General features: G+C 51.0%; 1 protein-coding gene across 1 annotated transcript in view; it reads right to left on the bottom strand.

The window, feature by feature from the left end:
* Positions 1–17,083, bottom strand: part of notch1b (notch receptor 1b) — a 96,145-nt gene extending 79,062 nt beyond the window's left edge. The window contains 2 exon segments of the mRNA XM_080212439.1: positions 3,007–3,070; positions 16,769–17,083. Of these exon segments, the coding sequence (XP_080068565.1) occupies positions 3,007–3,070; positions 16,769–16,817 (113 nt within the window). The 5' untranslated portion in view covers positions 16,818–17,083.
* Between the last annotated feature and the right edge of the window lie 4,155 nt (positions 17,084–21,238).

Below are 21,238 nucleotides of genomic sequence, written 5' to 3'. Positions count from 1 at the left end.
GAGAGAGAGGGCAACAGAGCGAAAAAGAGAGAGGAGGACAGAGCAAGAAAGAGAGCGAGGGACAGAGAGAGAGAGGGAGGGGGACAGAGTGAGAGGGAGAGGGGGACAGAGTGAGAGGGAGAGGGGGACAGAGCGAGTGGGAGAGGGGGACAGAGCGAGAGGGAGAGGGGGACAGAGCGAGAGAGAAAGCGAGAGAGAGGGACAGTGCAAGAGAGAGGGACAGAGTGTGAGAGGGCCAGAGTGAGAGGGGGACAGAGAGGGACAGAGAAAGGGACAGAGTGAGGAAGAAGGAATAGAGAGAGAGGGACAGAGAGAGAGACAGAAACAGAGACAAAGAGAGAGAGGGAGAGAGTGACGGAGTGAGAAAAGGACAGAGAGAGAGGGACAGAGAGAGACAGAGGGATAGAGAGGGATAGAGAGAGAGAGAGAGAGAGAGAAAAACAGACAGACAGACGGAGAGAGACAGAGCCAGAGTGAGAGAGAGCGAGACAAAGAGAGGAAGGCGGAGGGAGGTTTATTCACAATAAGACTACCTTAGCGACACACTCGACATTGATTTCATCACATTATCAGGTTGTGAGTGGGGGTTTGGATGGGGTTGGGTCTGGGCCGAGGTACACACAATGAGGACATTGTGGGACTCAGAGAGACACAGATTGAAAGAAGGGCCATTTGCCAAGTTGCTTCACTGCGTAATCCCACTTGTTGTTAAAGCAAACTTCAGGATGCTGAGAGCTGGAACTTTATAAAACATCACTGTCCCCCCTGTGTGAGGAGGAAGCTTCTCTCCCCTTCAGGATAAATACCCCCACCCTCCCAATTTCATTTAGGAGTGAGGGGTGGGGGGGGGGGAGGTTGGTGAAGGAGCAGAGGATGGAGTTAATTAGAATGTGTGTCCATCTGTGCGTTGGGCATTGTGATGCAGCACAGAGCAGTCAAAGGGAGTGAGACATGCACTGACAGTCTCAGACGCAGCGATTAGTCACACAGTATTAATCTGAGCTCTAACAATAGACCCTAAAGTCCAACCGAACTCCAGCTGTCAGCCACTGAAAGAATGAGAGAAAAACAGATTGAAAGATTGAAGCGTTTGTGGAGGGAGCTTTGCCGGGCAGCGTGGGTTCACTTTCACTCATTCAGACAGGAGCTGGGGGACTTTGTCTGATAATTACTGCCAGGTTTGTGTTTGTGTGTGTGTGTGTGTGTGTGTCTGTGTGTGCGTCTGTGTGTGTGTGTGTGTGTGTGTGTGTGCGTGTGTGTGTGAGTGCGTGTGTGTGTGTCTGTGTGTGTGCGTGCGTCTGTGTGTGCGTGTCTGTGTGTGCGTGTCTGTGTGTGTGTGTGTGTGCATCTGTGTGTGTGTGTCTGTGTGTGTGTGAGTGTGTGTGTGTGTGTCTACGTGTGTGCGTCTGTGTGTGTCTGTGTGTGTGTGTGTGTGTGCGTGTCTGTGTGTGTGTGTGTGTCTATGTGTGTGCGTCTGTGTGTGTGTGTGTGTGTGTGTGCGTGTCTGTGTGTGTGTGTGTGTGTGTCTATGTGTGTGCGTCTGTGTGTGTGTGTGCGTGTGAGTGTGTGTGTGTGTGTCTACGTGTGTGCGTCTGTGTGTGTGTCTGTGTGTGTGTGTGTGTGTGTCTGTGTGTGTGTGTGTGTGTGTGTGTGTGTGTGTGTGTGTGTGTGTGTGTGTGTGTGTCTGTGTGTGTGTGTGTGTGTGTGTCTGTGTGTGTGTCTGTGTGTGTGTGTGTGTGTCTGTGTGTGTGTGTGTGTCTGTGTGTGTGTGTGTGTGTGTGTGCGCGTGTCTGTGTGTGTGGAAGAGCCTACAGATGAAACAGTGAGTGACACAATACATGATCCTCACAGTCAACAGATGGTACAGACCAGCCCCGGGGGCAGTGGGGGCGGGAGCGGTGGGGGGGGCAATCCAAATGTTTCTGGATCCACAAGTGTTGTTTGAACAATTTGTCCCTCCAGTGAATTCAGCTCCGAGCCTCACAGTTTTTCCTGTCCATTCCTCTGGATATCTCTAACCCCCCCACCCCCGTTCACAGGCTAAATCCAAACTTTCTAATCTTATCCAGAACTTACAACATGCAAACAAGCCATTCAGCCCATCTGTTCTGTCCTGGTGTTTCAGCTACAAGCAAACCTCTTCCTACCCCTGGCCTTTTCACTCCATCAGCTCATCACTCAATTCCTATCTCCTTTGTGTGTTTACCCACATTCCTCCCCCCCCGAAATGTGTCGATACTGTTCACCTGAACCGCTCCCCGTGGGAGCGAGTCCCACATTCTCCCCACTCCCCGTGGGAGCGAGTCCCACATTCTCCCCACTCCCCGTGGGAGCGAGTCCCACATTCTCCCCACTCCCCGTGGGAGCGAGTCCCACATTCTCCCCACTCCCCGTGGGAGCGAGTCCCACATTCTGGATGAAGAGGTTTCTCCTGAGGTTCCGGTTAGATTTCTGAGTGTTGCTTATTGATGAGTGTCTGGTTCTGTGGAAATATCTCCCAGGCAGCCCCATGACACAGACAGAGACACATTTACCAGGTACCTGAGGCAGACAGAGAAAACACACTTGTATGGAGTGAAGGTAAAATAACATTTTTAGTGACTGCTTTCTCCAATTTTTGTCCATGGACTTGAGATGCAAACAAAATATAAATCAGACAGAACCCCCACATCACAACACAATCCCAGAGCACTGCCACAACATACATATGTTCATCTGTATGTGTGTAACCGTGTGCTTGTACATATATTACACAGCACAACGAGGGAAGGCTGAGGGATGGGAGGGGAGAGGAACACAGAGGGGATAGTGAGAGGAATGGAGGCGAACACAGGAGAGGGAGGAGGGTGGAGTTGGGCCAAGAGAGGATGGGAGAGGAGGCGGGGGGGGGACACGGGAATGGAGGGTGTAAATGGGGAGGATGTGATGGGAGAGGGCTGGATAAGCACAGGTCAGGGGAGAGCGCGGCAATGTACACATTTACAACTCATTCACTTACTGGCAAACTCGGTACCATTAGGCCTTCGGGCACAGCGGCCTCCTTCAGAGCAAGGCAGCGAACACCTCAAACCTGAGAGACAGAGAGAAGGTCAGCAGCTGGCGGACAGCTCACTGCATTCTACAATTCACATTCCTCCCTAATGCAATGGTCCAGTTTAACACAACACAACCCACACACTCAGCGAATAAAATCAGTACAACACCTGCCCATTCACCATAAAAACTCTCCCAATCAGCACGTGTGAACATCAAAGAAATTTATGACTCAATGGGAATGTCACAGGTGATGTAAACACTCGGTATTAACCCAGCGAATGAAAATGTTACTTATAAATAATTCCCTCCCACACACACTGACTCTCACTGGGGTACGGCTCCCACACACACTGACTCTCACTGGGGTACGGGTCCCACACACACTGACTCTCACTGGGGTACGGGGTCCCACACACACTGACTCTCACTGGGGTACGGGTCCCACACACACTGACTCTCACTGGGGTACGGGTCCCACACACACTGACTCTCACTGGGGTACGGGTCCCACACACACTGACTCTCACTGGGGTACGGGTCCCACACACACTGACTCTCACTGGGGTACGGGTCCCACACACACTGACTCTCACTGGGGTACGGGTCCCACACACACTGACTCTCACTGGGGTACGGGCCCCACACACACTGACTCTCACTGGGGTACGGGTCCCACACACACTGACTCTCACTGGGGTACGGGTCCCACACACACTGACTCTCACTGGGGTACGGGTCCCACACACACTGACTCTCACTGGGGTACGGGTCCCACACACACTGACTCTCACTGGGGTACGGGTCCCACACACACTGACTCTCACTGGGGTACGGCTCCCACACACACTGACTCTCACTGGGGTACGGCTCCCACACACACTGACTCTCACTGGGGTACGGGTCCCACACACACTGACTCTCACTGGGGTACGGGTCCCACACACACTGACTCTCACTGGGGTACGGGTCTCACACACACTGACTCTCACTGGGGTACGGGTCCCACACACACTGACTCTCACTGGGGTACGGGTCCCACACACACTGACTCTCACTGGGGTACGGCTCCCACACACACTGACTCTCACTGGGGTACGGCTCCCACACACACTGACTCTCACTGGGGTACGGCTCCCACACACACTGACTCTCACTGGGGTACGGGTCCCACACACACTGACTCTCACTGGGGTACGGGTCCCACACACACTGACTCTCACTGGGGTACGGGTCCCACAAGAGGGAGAATAATTTTTTTCAAAAAAAGCAAGAAAAAGTCTCTTTGGCTGTTTAAAGAAATAGTTTTAAATTTGAATTTGAACCCTGTAGTTGGAGAATATTTTGGTGGGTTTGTCTCAGATGAGAATAGATGCTGTTTGGGAGTGAGCTGTGAATTCTGCTATTGTTGCTGCTGTGACTGGGATGGGTATCGGTATTGCCATTGAAAAGCGGAGGGTTCAGTCACACCGCCGGTGCGTGGGAACAGCTAACAGCTGTGGAGCAGGGCTCTGAGCTCAGAACAAAGCCAGGAGAGGGAGGCTGAGTGAGGAATGACTGCGACGCTGTCCTGCTGCTAGGGGAACGCCCGCACTCCGAGCCCCTGGCACACGATCCCGCTCGCTGGTTATCTCCATCAGCACTAATCACTGCTCACAACTGCCCCACTCCTGACGTGTGTCCACTCTCAAACCTGCCGCCCCTAAACCAGAACCAGGCCGGGAGAAGCAGCGAGGCACCCTGACACTTGTACAACACAGAAACCGCTCCACTCACACACATCACACCAACTGTATCACTCTGCAGGGATCCAGTGTTATAACCACTCCCAACCCTGCCCTTACCCACTTCACCAACCCCCACCCCAAAGTGCTCTTCCCCCTTCCACCACAACCCCCCCCCAACCTAGAGTGGGGAGAATGTGGGACTCGCTCCCACGGGGAGTGGGGAGAATGTGGGACTCGCTCCCATGGGGAGTGGGGAGAATGTGGGACTCACTCCCACGGGGAGTGGGGAGAATGTGGGACTCGCTCCCACGGGGAGTGGGGAGAATGTGGGACTCGCTCCCACAGGGAGCGGGGAGAATGTGGGACTCACTCCCACGGGGAGTGGGGAGAATGTGGGACTCGCTCCCACGGGGAGTGGGGAGAATGTGGGACTCACTCCCACAGGGAGTGGGGAGAATGTGGGACTCAGTCCCACAGGGAACTCAGGGTTGAGGTGAATAATATCGATATATTTAAGGGGAAGCTGAATAAACATAGGGAGGGGACCAGAATACAGGGATAAGCTGATAGAGCAGGAGTAATGGAAGGTGGGAGGAGGCTTGTGTGGAGATGAAAGACCAGTACCAACTCGATGGACCAAATGGCCTGCCTGTGTTGTACGTGCGATTCTCTGTGATCGACACTGCACCAACTGGGATGTCCCAATATCCCTCACAACCGGGGAGAAAGCTGAGAAGAATGTTCCATTGAGTTATTCTGAGGATGTGGGTGTCACTGGTGCGGCTGAGATTCATTATCCCTCTATCCTGACTGAGCTGACTTCCTGAGCCACCGATCGTGGGTTTGGTACAAACTCAGTGCCTCCTTCATGAAGCAACTAATTGTCAATCCTGACTGACTCTGGTGTCATGCGTAGGTAAGAGTCCAGGTAAGAGCGATCGCTCCCCTCTCCTTCAGGACATGAATTAAGCAGTTGTGTTCTTCCAGCTGCTTTTTATGGTCACTATCACTGAACCTGGACATTATTTAACTTTTTCGACTGAAACCAAACTCTGACCCAGTCCCTGATGAGATTCGAACTCAGGCTCCTGACATTACTGGTCTGTGAGTCTCGAAGAGAACACTTCGGAAACAATCATCCCTGGAAGCCGGCTCTCCTCACATCGGCATTCCATAGTTTGGGAAGTTCATGTTTCTTTGTCCCAGATTAAACAGAGCAGCTCCTGATCGACAATTCCAACACTGGTATAAAGACCAACTGATCTGGGGAAAGGATTTAATTTTGATTTGTGTGGGGGTGTGAGTGAGTTCCCATTATTTGTGCAGCCTGGTGTATTTTCTAATCGTCACGAAGGATGTAATTCCTTGATAAATGAGAGATAATTTCTTCAATGAGTATTAGCAACTCCCACACATCAGCAAACCTGCCTCTCGGTGATAAACGGATGAGACACAGGATTGGAGGGAGATGGTTTGGACCTTCCTTTCACCTGTTCTTAACCTCCTCCTCTCCCAAACCATCACCCATTAACTACTCCTCCCCACCCTCCCCCCCCCATAGCCCATTCTCCCCACCCTCCCCCCCAATAGCCCATTCTCCCCACCCTCCCCCCCATAGCCCATTCTCCCCACCCTCCCCCCCATTGCCCATTCTCCTCTATCACCATCAGTGATTCTGCTGTCATTCTCCTGTCTCCTTCGTGTCATTTCCTCCCCATCTGAGCTCACTGGGCTTATGTTTTGCAGCTCACTAAACCACCTCTCCCCAGTATTGCTTATTCTCCGACAGATACTGACCAACTGAAATCCAGGCAGACTCACAGAGACAGGCTGACACACACAGACAGGCAGAAACACACACACAAACAGTCACACGCAGACACACAGGCAAGCAGACTCTCAGAGACAGGCAAGCTCACAGAGACAGGCAGACTCATAGAGTCATGCAGAGACACATAGCCTCACAGGAACAGGCAGCCTTACAGAAACAGGCAGACTCAGAGAGATAGGCAGACTCACAGAGACACACAGACTCACAAAGACAGGCAGACACACAAAGACAGGCAGACACACAGAGAGACATACAGACACAGGGATTGGCTGATACACAGAGACAGATGGACACACACAGACATGCAGAGATACACATAGACAGACACACACAGACACACAGGCAAGCAGACTCTCAGAGACAGGCAAACTCACAGGCAGAGACTCACAGAGACAGGCAGACTCACAGAGACAGGCAGACTCACAGAGGGCACAGAATGTACTCCGGGTGGGGGAATGTCCATCACTAAGTGTGCCTCAGTAACACCACCACAGACCGAGCTGGCCAGGCCCTGAAGGACGTCGCTGCTGGACTGGGTCTGCAGCAGGTGGTGAAGGAACCAACAGGAGGGAGAAGGACATTGACCTCATCAATCTAACTGTCATAGGTGTACCTGTCCATGACGGTATCGGTAAGAGTGACCACCACACAGCCCCTGTGCAGACAAAGTCCTGTCATCACACTGAGAATATGTTCAATCATGTTGTGTGGCATGATCACTGTGCTAAATGGGATAGATTGCAAACAGATCTAGCAATGCAAGACTGGAAATCTATGAGTCGCTGTGGGCAATCAGCAGCAGTGGAATTGTACTCCAGCACAATCTGCAACCTCATGGCCCAGTATATTCCCCCATTCCATCATTACCATCAAACCAGGGGGTCAAACCCCGTTCAATGGAGGCTGCAGGAGGGCACGGCAGGAGCAGCACCGGGCAGACCTAAACATGGGTACAAACCTGGCGAAGCTACAATAAAGGGCTACCTCTGTGACAAACATCATAAACAGCAAGTAACAGACAGAGCTTAGCAATCCCATAACCAACAGATCAGATCTGAACACTGCAATCCTGCCACATCCAATTCTGAATGGTTGTGGACAATTAAACAACTCACTGGAGGAGGAGGCTCCATAAATATTCCCATCCTCAATGATGGAGGAGCCCAGCACATCAATGTAAGAGATAAGGCTGAAGTATTCGCAGCAATCTTCAACCAGAAATCCCAAGTCAATAATCCATCTCAGCCTAGATGTCCCCAGTATCTCAGTATCTAGGAGGGATTACTATTTAAAGGGCAAAAAGCTGCAGCATGCTATGGTGCAGAGGGACCTGGGGGTCCTTGTGCATGAGTCGCAAAAACCCAGTCTGCAGGTGCAGCAGGTGATCAAGAAGGCGAATGGGATGCTGGGCTTTATAGCGAGGGGGATAGAATATAAAAGCAGGGAGGTCTTGCTGCAACTGTACAGGGCACTGGTGAGGCCGCAGCTGGAGTACTGTGTGCAGTTTTGGTTGCCCCACTTGCGCAAGGATATTTTGGCCTTGGAGGGAGTGCAGAGGAGGTTCACTAGGCTGATACCGGAGATGAGGGGGTTGGACTATGAAGAGAGACTAAATAGACTGGGTCTGTACTCGTTGGAGTTTAGAAGGATGAGGGGGGATCTTATAGAGACATATAAGATAATGAAGGGGATGGATAGGGTAGAGGTAGAGAGATTCTTCCCACTCAGAAAGGACAGCAGGACTAGAGGGCACAGCCTCAAGATAAGGCGGGGTGGGGGGCAGTTTAGAACAGAATTGAGGAGGAACTTCTTCACTCAAAGGCTGGTGAGTCTCTGGAATTCTCTGCCCGTTAAAGTGGTGGAGGCTACCTCACTGAATATATTTAAGTCACGGGTAGATAGGTTTCTGATAGACAAGGGAATTAAGGGTTATGGGGAGAAAGCGGGAAAGTGGAACTGATCCACTTCAGATCAGCCATGATCTTATTGAATGGTGGGACAGGCTCGAGGGGCTAGATGGCCTACTCCTGCTCCTATTTCTTATGTTCTCAGATTCCAGTCTCCAGCCAATTCGGTTCACTCCACATGATATCAAGAAACAGTTGGAGGTACTGGATACTGCAAAGGCAACGGGTCCTGAGAACATTCTGGAAATAGTATAGAATCATAGAAACCCTACAGTACAGAAAGAGGCCATTCAGCCCATCGAGTCTGCACCGACCACAATCCCACTCTGGCCCTACCCCCATATCCCTACATATTTTACCCACTAATCCCTCTAACCTACACATCTCAGGACACTAAGGGGCAATTTTAACATGGCCAATCAACCTAACCCGCACAACCTTGGACTGTGGGAGGAAACCCACGCAGGCACGGGGAGAATGTGCAAACTCCACACAGACAGTGACCCGAGCTGGGAATCGAACCTGGGTCCCTGGCGCTGTGAGGCAGCAGTAGTAATCATTGTTCTGAGGTGTAACAAGTTCAAACATTCATATGTGCTCACAGATGTTCTGCGCCGCCCATCTCCTTGACTCAAGATGATTAGTTGTTGTTCCGATGTATTTTTATCTGACAAATTTTTGTGTTCCAAACTTTTTTTTAAATTTATATTTTATAATATTAATTGATTTTTTTTATCATTAATTGAGTATAAAATTCTCAGTTATTTTGGTGAAAATAGGAACCAATCCCCAAATTATAACATTGTTCTTTGGGGAAAATCAGTTCCAACCCATGACGTTTTGTCTTGAGACGTGATTTTCAGGAAATAATTGTGTTGTAAATCTGACAATTGTCTGTATTATACACAGGGAGGAATGAAAGGAAAGAATCAAAGGAATGGAAGGACTGAAAGAAGACTTACTTTTATGTGGCACTTCTCATAACCACTATATGTCTCAAAGTGCTTTATAGCTAATGAAGTACTATTTTAAGGGCAGTAACTGTGGTAATTTAGGGTCGTGTAGCTAAAGTGATAGAACATAGAACACTACAGCACAAACAGGCCCTTCAGCCCACAAGTTGCACCGATCACATCTATACCTACCAAGCCATAGGATTATCTGTAACTTCCAATGCCATTAAATCCCATATACTCATCCAGAAGTCTCTTAAAAGACCCCAGCGAGTTTGCCTCTACCACCACCGACGGCAGCCGATTCCATTCACTCACCACCCTCTGAGTGAAAAACTTTCCCCTAACATCTCCTCCGTACTTGCTTCCCAGCACCTTAAACCTGCGTCCTCTCGTAGCGACCATTTCAGCCCTGGGAAATAGCCTCTGAGAATCCACCCTATCTATTCCTCTCGACATTTTATGTTGAAATAACCAGCTGAAAGAGACTTTGGAATCTTGGTCCTGAAGACTACTCCAGACCTTGCTGCTCTCCTAGCCAAGCTCTGCCAGTCCAGTTCCAACACCAGCATCTACCCAACAATGTGGGAAATTGCCCAGGTCTGTCCTGTACACAAAAAGCAGGACAAATCCAACCCGGACAATTACTGCCCAATCAGTCTACTCTCGATCATCAGTAAAGTGATGGAAGGGGTTATCGACAGCGCGATCCAGCAGCACCTGCTCAACAATAACCTGCTCAGTGACGCCCAGTTTGGGTTTCTCCAGGGGGTCACTCAGCTCCTGACCTCATTACAGCCTTGGTTCAAACACGGAGAAAAGAGCTGAATTCCAGAGGGTGAGGGTGAGAGTGACAGCCCCTCGACATCAAGGCCGCGTTCGACCGAGTGTGACATCGAGCAGCCCGAGTGAAACTGGAATCAATGGGAATCAGGGGAAACTCTCCGCTGGTTGGACTCATTCCCGGTACACAGGAAGGTGGTTGGAGGTCAATCATCTCAGCTCCAGGACATCACTGCAGGAGTCGCTCAGGATCGTGTCCCAGACCCAACCATCTTCAGCTGCTTCATCAATGACCTTCCCTCCGTCATAAGGTCAGACGTGGGGATGTTCGCTGATGATTACACAATGTTCAGCACCGTTCACCACTCCTCAGAGACTGAAACACTCGGTGTCCAAATGCAGCAAGACCTGGACAATATCCAGGTTTGGGCTGACAAGAGACAAACAACATTCACACCACACAAGGTCCAGGCAATGGCCATCCCCAACAAGAGAGAATCTAACCATCTCCCCTTGACGTTCAATGATGTTACTACCACTGAATCCCCCACTATCAACACCCTGGGGGTTACCATGGACCAGAAAATGAACAGGACTAGCCATATAAAGACTGTGGCTACCAGAGCAGGTTAGAGGCTGGGAAGCCTATGGAGATTAGAACATAGAACATAGAAAACCTACAGCACAAACAGGCCCTTCGGCCCACAAGTTGCACCAATCATATCCCTACCCACTAGGCTTACCTATAACCCTCAATCCTATTAAGTCCCATCTACTCATCCAGAAGTCTCTTAAAAGACCCTATCGAATTTGCCTCCACCACCACCGACGGCAGCCGATTCCACTCACTCACCACCCTCTGAGTGAAAAACTTACCCCTGACATCTCCTCTGTACCTACTCCCCAGCACCTTAAACCTGTGTCCTTTCGTAGCGACCATTTCAGCCCTGGGAAATAGCCTCTGAGAATCCACCCTATCTATTCCTCTCAACATCTTATAAACCTCTATCAGGTACCTGATAGATTAACTCACCCCCTGACTCCCCAAAGCCTGTCCACCATCTGGAACCATAGCATCCATACAATGCAGAAAGAGTCCAACAAACCCATCAAGTCTGCATCTTCTCTCCGAAAGATCTTTCCACCCAGGTCCTCCTCTCTGCCCTATCCCATGACCCCCCTGCATTTACAAGGCCAACCCCACCTAACCCACACATCTTTGGACTGCGAGAGAAAATCCGGAGCACCTGGAGGAAACCCACGCAGACATGGGGAGAATGTGCAAACTCCACACAGACAAGTATCCAAGGCTGGAATTGTACCCTAATCCTTGGCGCTGTGATGCTGCAATGCTAACCACTGCGCCACCACGCCACCCTACAAGGCACAAATCAGGAGTGTGATGGAATACTCCCCATTTGCCTGGATGGGGGCAGCTCCAACAACACTTGAGAAGCTCAACACCATCCAGGATAAAGCAGCCCCGCGTGATTGACACCCCATCCACAAACAGTTCATAAAGGCCACCATCTTCCCAAGGGGCAATTAGGGAACTCTTTTTTTCCCCAACCAAATAAACAAAATCAAACTAACTTAGGGACAACTCAAAAAGTGCAGCTCCCTAAAAGGAGGGAACCGCCCGAAACAAAAGACAAAGCGAAAAAGAAACCAAAAAAACATCAAAATAAAATATGGTTAAAAGGATCAATAATACACCCTGTCCCTTCGGTGCCCAGCGGGCATGGAAGGCATCAACAAAATATAGCCACAGTAGAACATAAGAATATAAGAAATAGGAGCAGGAGTAGGCCATCTAGCCCTTCGAGCCTGCCCCGCCATTCAATAAGATCATGGCTGATCTGAAGTGGATCAGTTCCACTTTCCCGCCCTCTCCCCATAACCCTTAATTCCCTTGTCTGTCAAAAACCTATCTACCCGTGACTTAAATATATTTAGCGAGGCAGCCTCCACCACTTCAACGGGCAGAGAATTCCAGAGATTCACCACCCTTTGAGTGAAGAAGTTCCTCCTCAACTCCGATCTAAACTGCTCCCCCCTTATCTTGATGCTGTGCCCCCTAGTCCTGCTGTCCTTTCTGAGCGGGAAGAATCTCTCTACCTCTACCCTATCCATCCCCTTCATTATCTTATACGTCTCTATAAGATCCCCCCTCATCCTTCTAAACTCCAACGAGTACAGACTCAGTCTATTTAGTCTCTCTTCATAGTCAAACCCCCTCATCTCCGGTATCAGCCTAGTGAACCTCCTCTGCACTCCCTCCAAGGCCAAAATATCCTTGCGCAAGTACGGCGACCAAAACTGCACACAGTACTCCAGCTGCGGCCTCACCAGTGCCCTGTACAGTTGCAGCAAGACCTCCCTGCTTTTATATTCAATCCCCCTCGCTATAAAGGCCAGCATCCCATTCGCCTTCTTGATCACCTGCTGCACCTGCAGACTGGGTTTTTGCGACTCATGCACAAGGACCCCCAGGTCCCTCTGCACCGTAGCATGCTGCAGCTTTTCACCCTTTAAATAGTAATCCCTCCTACTATTATTTCTGCCAAAGTGGACAACCTCACACTTGCTAACATTGTACTCCATCTGCCAGGTCCTCGCCCACTCGCTCAGCCTATCTAGATCCCTCTGCAGACTTTCCACACCCTCTGCACAATTTGCTTTTCTACTCATCTTTGCGTCATCAGCAAATTTTGACACCCTACATTCAGCCCCCTCCTCCAGATCATCTGCATAAATGGTAAATAGCTGAGGCCCCAGCACCAACCGCCTAAAAGAGGGGCTGCGAATATAGCCGCGGTAAAGGGGCTGAGAATATAGCCGCGGTAAAGGGGCTGCGAATATAGCCGCGGTAAAGGGGCTGCGAATATAGCCGCGGTAAAGGGGCTGAGAATATAGCCGCGGTAAAGGGGCTGAGAATATAGCCGCGGTAAAGGGGCTGAGAATATAGCCGCGGTAAAGGGGCTGAGAATATAGCCGCGGTAAAGGGGCTGAGAATATAGCCGCGGTAAAGGGGCTGCGAATATAGCCGCGGTAAAGGGGCTGCGAATATAGCCGCGGTAAAGGGGCTGCGAATATAGCCGCGGTAAAGGGGCTGCGAATATAGCCGCGGTAAAGGGGCTGCGAATATAGCCGCGGTAAAGGGGCTGCGAATATAGCCGCGGTAGAGGGCCAGACAGTCAGGTTGGATGACCCCCTCGATCGCTTGCTGCCTGGCACAACGGGGCAATTAGGGATGGACAGTAAATACTGGGCTAGCCACGTCCCATGAATGAATTAAAAAAAACAAATCCTAGTTCATTGTTCACTCCCTGACCCAAAGGCACTGAGGGTAGTTTGTACTCCGACTGCTGCCCTGGGTGAGACGCCTGGAAGTAGGGCCCCTGGGTTAGTGCAGCAGAGAGGAAGCTTCAATACTCACTGAGTCAGTGAGAATCTTTATCAGCATTTATCACAGCTCTGAAGATGATTAAACAGGAGACCACGTGGGCTAGATAACAGAGAATTGGATAGATCTGCCCACAGCCTAATTACTGAGACAGGAAAGGCAGGGTGAGGTGTAGTTATCGGCAAATGGAAATCCCAAATCACAGCTGCCCTGGGGAGGGTGGAGAGAGCCAACATTCTCAACAACTTTCACATCCCTTGTTAAACATCTTCCAACATTAAACAGAGCAGAAAGGTTTAGCAACACCATTCCTTCAATTAAAGTCTTGCACCGTGCCAACACAGTGGCACCATGGCAATGCCAGTGTAAACTCCAACCTCCTTCCCACCTTCTGCCTGCCCTAAGCAACAAATGTCACTAGATAACAGCACAGGGGGGTTGACACCAGAGTGAGACAGATGGCCACATGACAGCTGGGGACCACAACAAGGGAAATAAAACCCACACTCGCGTGCAAAGCAGAGACCAGAGTCACTCAGTGGTGAGTGAGTCAGTGACGGGTGTGCAGACACACACACACACACACACACACACATGTGAGGAGAAGTCAACAGCTCAGGGCAGGGGTAAGGGGCCAGGGGCCATTATGGAAAATTAAAAGATTGCTGGCTCAAAATATCAACTTAAAATACAAAACATTGAATACCGTGAATGTAAAACAGAACCCAGAGGGGGAAACTGGGACGACACAAGACATCTTTCAGTAGGAGGAAATCCCCTAGCCATTACCAACCTGCCCAGTAACTTAAAGAGAGCAACTTGCATTTATATAGCACCTTGAATGGACACATCCCAAGACGTTTCACAGGAACATTATTTGACCAAATTTAATATCAAACTGCATAAGGATATATTAGGGACAGGTGACCAAATTCTTGGTTAAAGAGGTCAGTTTAAGAGTATCTCAAAGGAGGAGAGAGAGGGAGAGAATTCCAGAATTTAGGGTCCTAAACAGTTAAAAGCATGGCCACCAGTGGGGGGATATTAACATCAGGTGATGCTCGAGGGAACAGAATTGGAGAAGCAGAGAGTATTCAGAGGGATGTGGGGCTGGAGGAGTCAGAGCGATAAGCAGGGGGAAGGTCAGCAAGGGGCTTGGAAACAAGGATGGGAGTTTTATCAGGGGACTGTGTGGGTCAGCACAGGGCCGATGGGTGAAGGGACTTGATGGGATTTAGGATACCGGGAGCACCGTTCTGGTTTATGAAGATTGGAAGATGTGATTCCAGCTGGGAATCGCAGTTCTGGAGTCTGGGAAATGGGGAATTAGGAATTTTAGCCAGAGTAAAATAGTGAATCTCACAGCTCCGAAAATCAGGAATCCCATAAATCAGAGAAGCTTCAATCAGTTTGGAAAAGTTTTAAATTCCTCAACCGCAGTCAGAGATGCTCTCTATCCCACTGTCTCCCTCCCCCTCTCTCCCCCGGTGTCTCTCCCCCTATCTCTCTGCCCCACCGAGAGAGTTGGTGGGGGGTGAGGGGGAGAGTTGGTGGGGGGTGAGGGGGAGAGTTGGTGGGGGGTGGGGGGGAGAGTTGGTGGGGGGTGAGGGGGAGAGTTGGTGGGGGGTGAGGGGGAGAGTTGGTGAGGGGTGGGGGGTGAGGGGGAGAGTTGGTGGGGGGTGAGGGGGAGAGTTGGTGGGGGGTGAGGGGGAGAGTTGGTGGGGGGTGAGGGGGAGAGTTGGTGGGGGGTGAGGGGGAGAGTTGGTGGGGGGTGAGGGGGAGAGTTGGTGGGGGGTGGGGGATGGGGGGGAGAGTTGGTGGGGGGTTGGGGGGAGAGTTGGTGGGGGGTGAGGGGAGAGTTGGTGGGGGGTGGGGGGTGGGGGGGAGAGTTGGTGGGGGGGAGAGTTGGTGGGGGGTGAGGGGGAGAGTTGGTGGGGGGTGAGGGGGAGAGTTGGTGGGGGGTGGGGGGGAGAGTTGGTGGGGGGTGGGGGGGAGAGTTGGTGGGGGGTGAGGGGAGAGTTGGTGGGGGGTGAGGGGAGAGTTGGTGGGGGGTGGGGGGAGAGTTGGTGGGGGGTGGGGGGTAGAGTTGGTGGGGGGTGGGGGGGAGAGTTGGTGGGGGGTGGGGGGAGAGTTGGTGGGGGGGAGAGTTGGTGGGGGGTGAGGGGGAGAGTTGGTGGGGGGTGGGGGGTGGGGGGAGAGTTGGTGGGGGGTGAGGGGAGAGTTGGGGGGGAGAGTTGGTGGGGGGTGAGGGGAGAGTTGGTGGGGGGTGAGGGGAGAGGGGAGAGGGGGTGGGAGGAGAGCGGGTGGGGGGTGGGGGAGAGCGGGTGGGGGGTGCAGTTGCTGGAATGTGGGTGGGTGGGGGGAGTTGCTGGCTGGGGGAGGGGGAGTTGAGTTGCCGGGGGGGTGGTGGGGGCAGGGAGTTGAGTTGCCGGGGGGGCGGGGGGTTGAGTTGCTGGGTGGGTGGGAGGGAGTTGCCAGGGGGGTGAGGGGAGTTGCCGGGGGGGTGGGGGGATGAGATGCCGGGGGGGTGGGGGGAGTTGTTGCCGGGGGTGGGGGTGGGGGTGGGGGGATGAGATGCCGGGGGGAGGGGGGTCGGGGGGTCGGGGGGGGAGTTGCTGGGGGGGGGTGGGGATGAGTTGCCGGGGGGGGGATGGGGATGAGTTGCCGGGGGGGGGTGGGGATGAGTTGCTGGGGGGGGGGATGGGGATGAGTTGCCGGGGGGAGGGGGGGGTTGAGTTGCCGGGGGGAGGGGGGGGTTGAGTTGCTGGGGGAGGGGGGAGGGGGGTCGGGGGGGAGTTGCTGGGGGGGGGGGCGTGGGGATGAGTTGGTGGGGGGGGCGTAGTTGCTGGGATGGGAGTTATACCATTGGGGGGAGGCAGAAGGGGGGCTGTCGGTGGTGTGGGGGCAGTGGGACACCTTCAGGGTGGGACCTCTGAGCCGGGCTGTGAGATTTCCAGGAAAAGCCCCTCCGCCTCTGAACAGAAACTTCAACAAGGATCTGCCCCAAACTTTCCCAAAGCCCTGGGTTAGACTGAAGACACTTTCCCTCCTCCCTCCTGTCCTTCCCTCCTTCCCTACTCCCTCCTGCTGGGTGGGGGGGATCTCTGGACAGTCTTCTGGGTCCTTACCTGAGATCAGGGCTGGCAGTGAAATTAGACACAGGGTCAATCCAAACATTCCTTCAGTCCAATTTCCCAGAGATTCGCTGCTTGTCTTTCAATGGGTGAGTGAGTTATCCTTCCAGCCAAATTCACAGCGAGTTCCCGGGGAGATGGAAGTTAATGGAACTGGGGGACAGATCCTGCGGAATCCTGGAGTTAAAGTTGGAGAGAGTTGTGTGAAATTGCAATCAATAATTTCCACTTCGACATTCACTCTCTGTGGAACCGCATGGAGCTGGATTCTGTGTTCAAGTTCTGATCTTTCTGCCTCCGGAGCTCCTCTCTCTGCACTCGGTTACAGACTGAGCTGAGATTCAAAAAAAACTTTTCTGTCTCTCCCCCTGTGGGCGGAGATTCTCTTAAAGATTTGCATAAAGCTGCACACAGACAGTCCACAGGGGGACAGGTCAGTCTGTTCAGGGGAGCTGGGGGAGAGAGTCCAGGGGCAGGTCAGTCTGCCCAGGGGGGTGGGGGAGACAGAGTCCAGGGGCAGGTCACTGTGCTCAGGGGGTGGGGGGGAGAGAGAGTCCAGAGCAGATAGACCCAGGTTAAACCCCAGGACAATCTTGGCTCAAATCTTTCCCAGGCTGACTCTGTCTGGGCAACTAAACTGCTGTAAGAAGTCTGACAACACCAGGTTTAAATCCAACCAATTTATTTGTTAGTAAACTCACAAGTTTTCAAACTTCTCACTGTGTTTACCCCAGTCCAACACCAGCATCTCCACATCATAACTAAACTGCTCCCACTTCAACTCCAGCCAAACTGAGGAAAGTTAAGAAACTTTTGCTTCGGAACTTGTCACCCTCTGTGTCCCAAAAATATTGTGACCCAGGGTCAGGCAGTCAGGGTTTTGCAGACAGAACCCTGGGACTAAATTCCATCCCACCCCGCCCATGGTAATATCGAAACCAGAATCTCAGCAGCTCCGGCGGTTTCAGTGCTGGGGAGGACAGGGAGAGCAGAGCCAGTGTTTCCAGTCTGGGTGCCCCCTTGTCAGAGAGAGCTTTACATTAACTCAGCCTCCCTGTCAACAGGGTTAAAATCAAACGCTGGTTTTATTTTTTTTTCCTTTATAAGTCCCTGCCTCCACATTCGCCATGGGATCTTCCTGTGTAAACGGGTAGCGATGTAATTGTCCAGTGGATAGGAAGGTCTAGTTAGTGACAGCAAAAGAAAAAAAATTTTTGTGCCAAAGCACAGCAAGATCCCACAGCCAGCCATGAGGTTGTTGGCCAGGTGATGGATTAGTTTTATTGTTATCGATTGAGGGGTGAATATTGGCCAGGAAGCTTTGGAAAATCCCTCTGCTCACAAAATGTAGTCAGGGGATTTGTTCTTAGAATCACTACAGAGCAGAAGGCCATTTGGCCCATTGAGCCCACACTGACCCTCTGACAGAGCATCTTCATAGAATAGATTTATCAAATCCGTACACTGCAGGAGGAGGCCATTTGGTCCATCAAATCTGCACCAACAACAATCCCACCCAGGCCCTATCCCATAACCCCATATATTTAATGGGAATCGAACCCACATCCCTGGCACTGTGAAACAGCAGTGCTAACCACTGTGCTGCCCCAGGCTGACTTCCCTGACCTATCCCCGTAACCCCGCGTATTTACCCCCTAACCTACACATCTAGGCAGATTTAGGAGCAATTTATCATGGCCAATCCACCTAACCAGAACATCTTTGGAGTGTGGGAGGAAATCGGAGCACCTGGAAGAAACCCACGCAGACATGGGGAGAAGGTACAGCCTCCACACAGATAGTCACCGAAGCCGGGAATCGAACCTGGATTCCTGAGACTGAGAGGCAGTAGTGCTAACCACTGTGCACCGTGCCGCCTACCTGGGAGATGGGCAAGGGCTTGGTCTGAAAGACAGCACCCCTGACAGTGCAGCACTCCACGGGGACTGTCAACCTGCATTACATGCTGGAGCATCTTGAATGCAGGAACCCTCAGACTGAGCAGCGAGTACCCTTCCCCACCCCCCCATTGTTATCTTAGCTTGTTTTCAGAATAAACAAGGACATCCACATTCATAATTAAAATGTAAAGCAGCCTAATATTTTAAAACAGGAATTGTGCTCACAACCTGTGGTTTAATAACCCCTCTCTCCCCCTCCTCCCATTCTGTAACCTCAGCCTCACCAGAACTGCATTCTCTTTACTTCCTATTGCAATCACTTTGGAAATCTCCCAATATTTCTGGGATCCCTCTAACCCTCCACCTCCAGCACCCAAGTCTTTCCACGTTTTGAGGGTGTCCAGATCCAGGGGGTCACAGTCTGAGGATTCAGGGTAGACCATTTAGGATGGAGATGAGGAGACATTTCTTCACCCAGAGAGTGGTGAACTTGTGGAATTCATTCCCACAGGAAGTAGTTGATGCCAAAACATTGAATGTATTCAAGAGGTGTTTGGATATAGCGCTTGGGGTGAATGGGATCAAAGGTTGTGGGGAGAAAGCAGGATTAGTTGGATGATCAGCCATGATTGTAATGGCTTGAAGAGCAGAATGGCCTCCTCCTTCTCCTATTTTCTATGTTTCATCGACCATTGGGCACTCCCCCATTTTCTGTCCAGTTGGTGTGTCTCTGTTTCCAAATTCTTTGATATAAAGTATTTCAGCAATGCCGGTTCCCCAGACAGATGGAACTTTAAATAGGAACAGTCATTGGCTGAAATCGACAAGCAACAGGAAAGTTACAATCCCAGGCGAGGTTACTACTGAACAGTCAGATCCCAGAATGGAACCCTGGCTCAATAGACTTGGATTTTGTGTTTCGAGACGTGGGCAAACAGGACTGCTAATTAACAACAAATAAAACATTTACTAAATGTGAAAAGATTGGCTATAACACAATATTCCTTCACCCCACTTCTATCTTCACAGATTTTTAAGGAGAATACAAGTTACAATATATATCTTATACTCTAACAACAAAGCGAAGGAGATTGTCATCAACTTCAGGAAGTGTAAAGGAGAATGTTCCCCTGTCTACATCAATGGGGATGAAGTAGAAAGAGTTGTGAGCTTCAAGTTTTTAAGTGACCAGATCATCAACAACCTGCCCTGGTCTCCCCATGCTGACAGTACAGTTAAGAAAGCCCACCAACTTTCTCAGAAGACTAAGGAAATTTAACATCAGCTATGACTCTCACCAACTCTTACAGATGCACCATAGAAAGCATTCTTTCTGGTTGTATCACAGCTTGGTCTGGGCTCCTGCTCTGCCCAAGACTGCAAGAACTACAAAGAGACGTGAATGTAGCCCAATCCATCACACAAACCAGCCTCCCATCCATTGCCTCTGCCTACACTTCCCGCTGTCTCGGCAAAGCAGCCAACATAATTAAGGACCCCAAACACTCTCTCCCTACCTTCTGCTTTTGGAAAAAAGATAAAAAGTCTGAGGTCACGTACCAACCAACTCAAGAACAGCTCCTTCCCTGTTGCTGTCACTTTCGAATGGACTTATCTTGCATTAAGTTGATCTTTCTCTGCACTCTAGCTATGACTATAACACGACAGTCTGCGCCCTCTCATTTCCTGTTTTGTCTGTATAGCACGCAAGAAACAATACTTTTCACTGTATGTTAATACATATGACAATAATATGGGCGGCATGGTAGCACAGTGGTTAGCACTGCTGCTTCACAGCTCCAGGGACCTGGGTTCGATTCCTGGCTTGGGTCACTGTCTGTGTGGAGTTTGCACATTCTCCTCGTGTCTGCGTGGGTTTCCTCTGGGTGCTCCAGTTTCCTCCCACAGTCCAAAAATGTGTGGGTTAGGTTGACTGGCCAAGCTAAAAATTGCCCCTTAGTGTCCTGAGATGCGTAGGTTAGAGGGATTAGTGGGTAAATATATAGGGATATGGGTGTTGGGCCTGGGTGGGATTGTGGTCAGTGCAGACTCGATGGGCCGAATGGCCTTTCCTGTACTGTGGGGTTTCTACGGTTTTTTCTAATAAATCAGATCAAATCAAATCGAAAAGGTCAGGCGAGCTTCATAGAATACCTTAAAGTATCTGACCTGACGTGTAACACTATCTCCAAAATGATCACAGCTCTGCTAGCTACTCTACCCATTTCATAAGAACTCCCAGAATTACACCCCCTCTCATCAGGATGTTAGGTGTTGGCTAAAAACATTCTCTTGAATTCAGTTGACGAATCTTGCACCCTCTGTACCCCTCACACTGTTCATATCCACATTGATATTCAGGTAGTTGAAGTCTCCAACACTTACTGCCTCGTTTTTACACTCAGGAATCTGTCTACGTATTTGGTCTTGTACCTCTCCCAGTGTTTGGCAGTCTATAGCCCACTCCCAGCTGTGTGACTACCCCTTGTTATTTCTGAGCTCGATCCACATGGCTTCATTTCCCATTGGATTTATTCTTGACTGTCCCATACTGATGGATATG

This window comes from Carcharhinus amblyrhynchos, chromosome 25 (genome assembly GCF_965287045.1).
Source record: "Carcharhinus amblyrhynchos chromosome 25, sCarAmb.v2.hapA, whole genome shotgun sequence".
In the NCBI taxonomy this organism is placed as follows: domain Eukaryota; kingdom Metazoa; phylum Chordata; class Chondrichthyes; order Carcharhiniformes; family Carcharhinidae; genus Carcharhinus; species Carcharhinus amblyrhynchos.
This window is presented reverse-complemented; position numbering and strand designations above follow the sequence as displayed.